At 33.8% G+C, this 10,297-nt stretch overlaps 1 protein-coding gene across 1 annotated transcript in view; it reads right to left on the bottom strand.

Moving 5' to 3' along the window:
* Window positions 1-1,533: 1,533 nt before the first annotated feature.
* Window positions 1,534-10,297, bottom strand: part of LOC134470279 (zinc finger protein 30 homolog) — a 58,097-nt gene continuing 49,333 nt past the window's right edge. The window contains exon 8 of the mRNA XM_023564019.2: window positions 1,534-8,496. Coding sequence (XP_023419787.2) covers window positions 7,098-8,496 — 1,399 coding nt within the window. The 3' untranslated portion in view covers window positions 1,534-7,097. The remainder of the gene's footprint in view (window positions 8,497-10,297) is intronic.

Genomic DNA, 10,297 nt, shown 5'->3' with positions numbered 1-10,297 from the left:
AACCCTTGGTTCCTTGGCACTGACCTGTAGTATTTTTTATGACTCAGGCAATCTCAGTCTTGGCATACCAGGAAGGACAACTTATTAGAACACTTATGTCACATTGGCTAAAATAGCATGAAACAGTCTAGAAAATGACAAACTGGTAACTATTAATTTGCTACCATTAACCATATGAACTAGATTTGTAGTTATATAACAAAAAAAAAATCTCAAACCAGCAAATTGTACACAGTAAATGTGCCCTTGGTAAGGTGATTTTACTTTCAGGGGAGAATCTTTAAAACGCACTAGGAAAAAAAGAGAAGTAGAAGAAGAGATTAGAAGCAGGGCTGGAGAACAAAGGATGATTATGTAAACTTTGAGAAACTGGCAAAGTAGACAGGAGGGAAAAAAAAGGAAGAAATAAGAACAGAACAGGACAATAACAACAAAACTAGAAACAATGGTCATGTTCATATAAAAACAGTAAAAAACAAAGAGAAAAAAGACAAAAAAGAAAAAAAGAAAAAATGTCTACTTCAAGGCATGTCTCTTCTGCCATTGGTAGACAAAGTTGGCAGAGAGAATCTAGGTGTGCTGTTTGATCCCAGCAAGCCAGCTGTAGATTTCTGGTGGGATAGTGGATGAGTCTAGCTAAGCTCCCACCTTTAGTTCTACTGCAGTTCAGGTTTCTGGCTATGAGCCTAGAACCCAATTTGTTCAGCCTGCAATACTCCATGTGCCTCTTGCCAACTTGAACTTGGCTCCCTGACTTTCTGCCAACTTGAACTTGGTTCCACATCATCCTGAGAGCCTCTAGATGGGGCCAGCCTGCAGCTGCTCTGAGTTCCGATGTCAGTTGGCCCCTCTTAAAGATGCTACCAGCTAATCTCTCAGCAGAACCTGAATAATTTACCAGCCGCTGCAGTTCACTGTGTCCACTGCTCTGTCCCACTGGTGTGTTTCTGTATGGAGGCCTCTGGGGTTTCCAGTAGTCACTGTGTCTGTAGGTTTAAGCTGCTCCTCCTATGCAGTGAATCAAGGCTATGAAGAAAGTGCCACTTTCCATCCCTTTCTTCTTCATTGAGTCTCTCTTTGCTCTCCCATGGGTATCCATTCTCACTTTAGATCCTTGCTTGGTTCTTGGAACCCACTTCTTTCCTACTTCTCTTCCCCACATTGTTATATTCTAGCATCTAGACACCAAATGTCAGGCTGTTTCTCTGCTGTTCAGCACTTTGCCATCTTCCTAGAAGTCTCTGTTGTGTTTAAGGCAGAATTTTTTTTTTTTGAGACAAGGTCTCACTATGGAGCCCAGCCTGGCCTCAAACTCACAGCAATTCTTTTGCATCAGCCTCCCAAGGATTGGGATAACAAGAGTTCACCACCACGCTTCATATGTTCATTTTAAAAAACACAAATCAAAAGGAAAAAACCTGAACAGGCAAAAAACACAGCTATGAAAATGACAATAACAATTGGCCAATACAATATGTGAAAACTATACAACTTGCTAGTGATTAGAAAAATAAAAATACACCATAGGAGAAATATAGAACATATTTTAATTTTAATTGAGTTGTCAATGTTAGAAAAGTGTACAAGTTGGTTATATGCATCAAACCTGCACGTCTACCACTCTGCCTGAACAATCACATGCAGTAGAAAACAAACACAAAACTACTTTTTTCTAAAGTAAAAATTTTAAATTACTGTATAATTTTCAACTGAAAAATTAAAAAATTTAAAAATAATAAAGTATAATCATATAAAAATTACACTGAGGACTGAGAACTTGCCTCCTATGTGAAAGGCCCTGAATTCATACCCCAGGCACCACAGAACAGAAAAAAATAAAATAAAATGATTAGTCTCAAAAATATTTCACTCTATAGAAAAATAGCATACCTACATTCAGAAAAAAGAGGCTAATCAGGTTAGAATGTGAGAAATCTATCAGTCATGGATAATCATTGAAATGATAATTGAAAATCTTAGCCCTATAGACATTTCCCTTTGGATGTGGCAACTTTTTTTTAAAGATGTTAGACTGTATTAGGAATGTGGGTTCCTTGGTAACATTTTAAAATCTTCTCTAGCACAAGACTTTTTATTCATTTGTTTGACTAATGTGAGCTTCACACTATTCCAAAGTCAAGATTTAATAATCATACAGCATAAACTTGGTTAAGTAGGAAAACTTTTGTTAAAAGTACCGTCAAGTATCAATAGTGTTCCTGGAAGCATAAAGGTCTACATTTCTATTTACCACAAATATATTACAACCTGGAGAAATAACAACCTATTCAATGATGTATTTTATTACAGAACTACAAGACTTATTCTGTCTTGTCTTATTGGACTCCGATCTGCTAAAAATGGACATAGAAATGTAGGAATATTAATTATAATGGAAAATAATATTGACATCATAGATGGTTGGCTAACAATGTATAATTTTTGATTTTTGTCAATTATTCTTATCCAAAAGGCACGAATTATTTCAAGAGTCTGGTCTCTAACCACATTGAAGTCTAACTCAAAACACACTATTACAACAAAACTAATATTTTCTGATATTTTCCTGAGATTTGCAGAAAATACAGGGAAGATAAAACAAAAAACTACAACAAAAAGAACCCAACTATGTCTTTTAGTAGTAACAATATCAGTCACTATAATTCAACTTTTCTTGAATAAACATTAGAAAAATTAATAAGACTAGCTGGATGGATCATTTAGGGAGATCACTGTTAGTTCAAATATGGACTGAACTACCTATCAAGACCCTGTCTTAAAAAGCCCCCAAAACACCATACACACACATGTGCACATACTCATGCACACACATATACACACAATGATAAATCTAAACTACATATTACAAATTTTTCTTAAAGGCCCAAAAAGTAAGTAATTTGGGTGAGTCATCTGTTGTATATTAAAAAAAACTCTACTCCCTACTCTTGAATTGTGACAATATGTAAATGAATATAGCATGTTTCAAAAAACTTTTATTTCTAAAACATGCCTATGTGCCACAGAGGCTGAACTCATATCAAAGATGGATTGATTTTGTCATGTATTAAGACTTATAACTAAACTAGAAGACTGAAATCTTTTTTTTTTTTTTTTGTCTTTTTTGTTTTTACCGGTACTGGGGATCGAACTCACGACTGCCTGCTTGCAAGGCAGGCACTTATGCCGCTGAGCTAAATCCCCAGCCCCAAAGACTGAAATCTTAAATATTCTAAATCAGTGCTTGTAAGTTTCATAGTTCTTCAGTTAGATCGTCATTTGGTAGACAATATATTTCATATTTCTATGCTTAGATTTAAGGGAAAATGAGTTAGCCATTTTTTAAGACACTGTCTCACTATATAGCCCAGACTGTCCTTCAATTCAGTAATTCTTCTGCCTCAGCCTCCCAACTGCTGAGATTTTTAGGTATACACTACCACACCTGGCAACTTTTGATTTTTTAAGGAGTCATTCTCACAGATTTATTATGCATGTTAGTCTAATCCATGTAATAAGGAGTTGGGAAAACATTGTTAGAAATAATTTTAAATCTTACTTGAGAATGCACCATAGTGTAAATGCTGCTTTTAAAATGGGAAAGGTTTTCCTTTTGACTAAAAACTCCTGAATTTAAAAAAAAAAGGCCTATTACCACCACCTTTTTTAAGTTATACTTTTTTTCTAGGAAGACAATTCACTTTCAGTAGATTTCTAAAACAGAATAAATTTAATTATTACATTATAATTAAGATTTTGTATAATGTAATTATTACATTATAATTAAGACAAAATCTTACCTATAAACATGTCCTCTATTACCTATAAACATGTCCTCCTTCTTTCTTTTTTCTTTATTCTTTTTTTTTTTAGACAAGGTCCTACTATGTAGTTCAGTCTGGTCTTGAAATCATTATGTAGCCCGGGTTAGCCTCAAACTCACAGCACTCCTGATTTAGCCTCCTGAGTACTGGGATTAGGGTCAAGTGGTAAGTCTTAAATATGTTTTCTTTCTTACTAACAATTCCATAATGTAATCCTTTCTGTTTTTTTCCTTGACTAGACTTACCAATATCTATCTGAAGTTAACATTCTTTAGCAGAAAATTTTTTAAAAACTAAAGCATTAGCTACACATGATGGCACACACCTGTAACAACAGTACTTAGGACCCCGAGGCAGGAGGATTGCCATGAGTTTGATGTCACCTTGAGCTTACATTGTAAATTCAAGATCAACCTGAACTACATAGTGAGAGCCTGCCCCCTCCAAACATTAAAGCATTAATTTAGTTATAAGTCATCAAACTTTTAGATGACAAGAAGTAATCTTTTAAACAGTATTAACCTGCCCCTGAATAGAAGACTGCCAACATTCCAAAGCTCTGACACATGGGCTGTGATAAAGAACTATGATGAGTGTTTAAATAAAATTTTAAAAATTATTACAGGAGACACATTGCCATAACTGTCCCCCCAAAGTACTCTTCCTTGCTTTGAACACACTTATCCCATCATTCTTGCCATTTTATGAAACAATTTTCGAAGTCTCTTTCTTGAGTGTCTTTTTGTGGCTTTTTCATTACCCTGCATCAATTCAAAACATTTATAGCAATTTCTGTTGCATACAAAAATTATAGTCTGGCTGAACAGGGTGGTTCATATCTGTAATTCCAGCACTTGGGACCCTGAGGTAGAGTTTGAGGCGAGCAGAGGCTACACATTGAGTTCAGGTTCAGCCTTAATTACATAATGAAACCCTATATCAAAAAACAAAAAGAAACAAACAAAAAACTCCATTATGTTGTGTCCTTATTCACCAGAAATGGTACTGTGTGATTTCTGGCTCTTCCCCACAGTCAAAATGATCATGAAAGTTAAATATTTTGAATCAATTCAGAATTTTGAGCCAACCATAATAGCACAACTAACAATTTAAAAAAGAGGACCTCTATAACTGCTCAAGAAAGTTACAAGAACAATGGAATAAGTGTATTAGATAAGGGAGGGTATGATGGCAATGTCTTTTACCGTAAGAAGTTAAAAAAATTTTTTTAATATTCAGCATACTTTTTTGATCACATCTCATAATGCATTTTTCTTAATAGGCCCTAAGTTCTACATTAATCTTCTATTCAACTTAGAATATACATACATATATCAATACCAGATTATCAAATTCAAAAGAGAGTGATGGTCAGGGATTTAGCTCAGTGGCACAAATGCCTGCCTGGTAAGTGCAAGGTTGTAAGTTCAATCCCTGGTACAAAAAAAAGTCTATTATCAAAAGAGAGTGATGAAATATTTCCATTCAGATTAGTAAATGAAAAGTAGGTCTTTACAAGGGAGAAATCAAATAGTCACATTTATAACCAAGTGATAACATCTAACATCAATAATACAGGTTTCACTATTTCTTATCCTAAATGCTTGTAAGCAAAAGTGCTTCAGATTTTGGAATTTTTTGATTTTTAGAATATTTGCACATATATGATGAAATAGCTTGAGGATGGAACCCAAATGTAAACATAAAATTCATCTGTTTACATATATGTCACGCAAACACATCCTGAAGGTAGTTTTATACAATACAATCATGCAAGATACATAAATGTTTTGGTTTACAATGGCCTTGTATATACAGTTGGTGGTCCTATAAGACTATTTTGCTTTGTTTGTATAAATATATTCTATATTTCCATGGAACAAAATTATCTAATGATGTATTTTTCAGAATGTATCCCTCACCTTAAGTTATACACAACTATATTTTTAGTACATTCTGTATACATTTTGTCATGTCACATGAGGACATGTATGGAACCTTCTACTTAGACCATTATATTGGTGTTCAAAAGCTTCAGATTTTGAAGCATTTCAAATTCCAGAGAATTAGATCAGGAATATTCCATTTGTAATGGGAAAATTCAACATTATGCATGTTTTAATTTATACAGCACTGGTTTATCTATTCCTCTTTGCTTAACTTAAATTTACAGAAAATACTAGGGACAGAGGAATAAGATAAAGGGCCAGGAGTACAGCTCAGTGGTTGAGTACTATTCTTGCCTATGAGATCTTGGATTTGATCCCCAGCACTAGAAAAGCAAAGAGAAAAAAAAAACACAAAAAGAAAAATGATCCACAAAGAAAGTAACTTTTAAAATTCAGAATATGGGCACATTCAAGAAAAGAAATATATTGTACTATTTAAAAGCCCAAAGTCATGAAACAATTATGGGAATATTGTTCTAAACAGGAGGTGGCAATTTTTAACCAGAGAGAGCAAAATGTTTGGCTTTATAAGCCACACAGTCTTTGTTCTAAACTATTCAGCCCTGCTAGAGTAATATGCAAGTAGTCAGATAATATGTAAATAAATGTTTGTGCCACTGCTCCAATAATAAAACTCACTTTTTTTTGTACCAGGCATCAAACTCATGATCTCACATTTGCCAGGCAGGCACTTATGCCACTGAGCCAAATCCCCGGTCCATAAAATTCACATTTTAAACAGGGTATCTAATACTTACTGAATAGAGATGACATGTGAGATAGCTTTCTAAGTTTTCTACACTGTAATATCAGCACTATAATATAGGTACAGGTTTCAACATTTGCAGCAAACTCCCCATAGGATAAATGTCTTGCCCAACGTCAAGCACACTCTAAGGAATAGAATGGCAATCACACTATATTTTCTATATTTATTAGGTCAACATAAATTTTCGATGGTACAAATTTTCTCAATTTAATAATTAGCATGGCCAGAAAACTTTTATAAAGAAAACATAAAAAAGATATCCCTATATTCTCTGAATTTTCCTCAGTGAACATACTGATAATTGAAGAATAGACAAGCATGAAAGTTTTCTTATTACATAATAATACATTAGAAATTCTCTGAATATGAATCTTTGAATCATAACTCAAAGTATTATGTAGTCTGTGGAGTTTTCACAGTGTCAACTAATGTCTTATAAGAACTGAACCACCTGTAAAAGCATTCCCATATTCTTTTCATTCAAATTGTCAATGTTACAAATATAATGAGACATATATTGTCTATTATATATGGCCCTTTCCAAAGCTCTTTCACTCATAGTTTTTCTCTAGTATGAATTCTTTGATGTATTCTAAGACTTGAATTAAGCCTAAAGAATTTTCCACATTTGTTACACTGAAAAGGCTTCTCACCACTGTGAATACTCTGATGTCGTGTAAGTCGTGTATATACACTAAAGGCCTTCCCACATTCCTTACATTCGTAAGGTTTTTCACCAGTATGAATTCTCTGATGTACAGTAAGTTGATGGTTACTCTTAAAAGCCTTTCCACACTCCTTACATTCATAGGGTTTCTCACCCGTATGAAGTCTGTGATGCATTCGAAGGCTTTCAATATGACCAAAGGCTCGCCAACATTCCTGACATTTAAAGGGTTTTTCACCAGTATGAATTCTTTCATGCCTAACAAGGTCTGAAGTACGACCAAAGGCCTTCCCACATTCTTTACATTCATAGGGTTTTTCACCAGAATGAATTTTCAGATGTATCTTTAGGCTACCACCATGAATAAATGCCTTTCCACATTCTTTACATTTATAGGGTTTTTCACCAGTATGCATTCTTTCATGCTGAATAAGTGCTGAGGCTCGACTAAAGGCCTTCCCACATTGACTACATTCAAAGGGTTTCACACCAGTGTGCATTCTCTGATGAGGAATGAGTTGATAAATACGACCAAAAGTCATTCCACATTCTTCACACTCATATGGCTTCTTACCAATATGAATTCTCTCATGTTGAACAAGATTTGAGGTACAACTAAAGGCCTTCCCACATTCTTTACATTTACAAGGTTTCTCACCAGTATGAATTCTATGATGTACTCTAAGATCTATTCCACGACTAAAGCTCATTCCACATTCATGGCATTCATAGGGTTTTTCACCAGTATGAATTCTGTCATGCTGCACAAGGTGAGAGGCCTGACTAAAGGTCTTCCCACATGCCTTACATTCATAGGGTTTCTCACCAGTATGAATTCTTTGATGTATTTTAAGTTTTCCACCTTTACTAAAGGCCTTCCCACATTGTTGGCATATGTAGGATTTCTCACCAGTATGAATTTTTTTATGTTGAGTTAGGTATGAGGCACGACTAAAGAGCTTTCCACACTCTTTACACTGATAGGGTTTCTCACCAGTATGAATTCTCTGATGAACTCTAAGATCTATATTACGACTAAAAGTCATCCCACAGTCCTCACATTTATAGGGCTTTTCACCAGTATGAATTTTCTGATGTTGTAGCAGGTTAGAAGCACGATTGAAGGCTTTTCCACATTGTTTACATTCATAGGGTTTCTCACCAGTATGAATTCTCTGATGTACTGTAAGGTCTGTGTGACGAGTAAAGGCCTTCCCACATCTGTCACATTCAAAGGCTTTCCCAGTGTTATGAATTCTTTGATGTAGATTAACAGATGAATGTTTTCTCAGAATGTGGACTTTTCCATTGCTGACTTTTTCACACTTTGACTCCAAATCTAAAAGAAATGAAACAATTGTTTTCCTGTTTAAAAAAAATGTTTTATAGATTTAGTTAAATGCTAAATCTATCAGTTAGAGATGAATACTAAAAAGAAGACTAAAATCAGCTATATAATTTGGAACTGTTACTGACAATGTCTCTATAATTCATACTTATCAGACTTCACTACAGTGATTAAAAGTCTTTCCTGTATCAGTTTTAATACTTAACATAAACAAATAAATTAAAAGTAACAACTTACACTTGAATTTCATCAAAGTATATCTCTTCAGAAAAATACAGACATCATAGTTAATTACCTCAGTGCACAAGTGTGTGAACTTTGCTTTTCAAATCCAAACCTTAAATTTTTATTACCTTTGCTGAGATGTTTCTCATTAATTATCCATTTTGCAAGTGTTCTAATCGCTTTACTCCTTCATATCTTTTCTGAGAAAGTTGATCAATCTGGTAATGCCCAAAAGAACATGTCAATGTGTTTTCAGGTATGTTCTAGAATTACTTACTACTGAAAATCTTATGGAATTCTGAATATTTTGGTAATCTGAGATGGGAACTTAAGTATACACTGAAGAAGTCTAGAGAAAGAGTGCCAGGAGTACAAGGAAAAATAACAAAAAGATTTACATTAGAGGATAATAACCTATCAGATGGAATAGCTTAAGCAAATTTGAGAGTGCTGAATGAGTGGGGCATGGCTAATGACTGGAAATGTCTTCTTGTGAAAAATAATATATATACAAATGTTGAAATATATAAATATATTCTCTCTTTGAAATACAGTAATTACAAAAAAAGGGCAATTATCAGAAAACTAAAACATCTTTCATCTGAAAATGAAAATATCCTTTCCAGAATAACTTATAGATCAATATGAAATAAAAGCCTGAGAAGAAAGAATTATAGTAAGTTATAATAAAAAGTATATACCAAAATCACTGGCATTACTTTTCAACATTCAAATAATTTAATTGGGATAAAAAATTATTCCAATATGTTAGACACAGTAGTAGGAATCTGTAATACCTCAGCATTTTGTGAGGCTGAGGCAAGGAAATTCCAAGTTCTAGTCCGTCTTATGCAATTTACCAACTTATCAAGACACTGTCTCAAAATAAAAAATTAAAGGAGGACTGGGGATACAGCTGAGCATGAAAGCCCCAAATTCAGTTTTCACTACATTCTATACACAGAAAACCTCAATAAAAATTAAAGAAATAAAGTAAAAATTCAACTCCAGATTTTATATAATTTATCCATTACAAAGTAAAGAAAAACTAAGATGAAAGGAAATAGTAAGTTGGAAGGCCAAGAGTATCAACAAGTCAAAGAACTTGTGCTTAAAACTTTAGTAACGTCTGAGCATGTAGCTCCATGGTAAAGCACTTGCTTATCATGCATGAGGACTTAGTTCAATTCTCAGCCCTGCAAAAAGAAAAAATAACACCCTACAAAGTAAAACATGCAACAATAAGCTAAATCAATCAAACAGGAGTAAAAGAAAAATAATATATAACAGATAAAATGCAAAACAAAAAGAATTTCCTTTATAGTTTGTATACTTTTGCATAGATCATGAATACTTTCGAAATTACAAATGACATAGGTGATTTTCATTAAAAATTAATCAAAATTGACCACAAAGGGAAAAACCAAACAGAGCTATAGACACAAAGAAAACAGAAAAAACTGTCAGAAAAGACAGTTCTAAGGAGCTCTCTTTACTCCTAAATTTAATTTCTAA

Source organism: Cavia porcellus, unplaced genomic scaffold (assembly GCF_034190915.1).
Source record: "Cavia porcellus strain 051 isolate PalLab524CR breed Dunkin Hartley unplaced genomic scaffold, mCavPor4.1 scaffold_7, whole genome shotgun sequence".
NCBI classification, from domain to species: Eukaryota; Metazoa; Chordata; class Mammalia; order Rodentia; family Caviidae; genus Cavia; species Cavia porcellus.
Note: the sequence above shows the minus strand (reverse complement) of the source record. Positions and strands in the feature narration are given on the sequence as shown.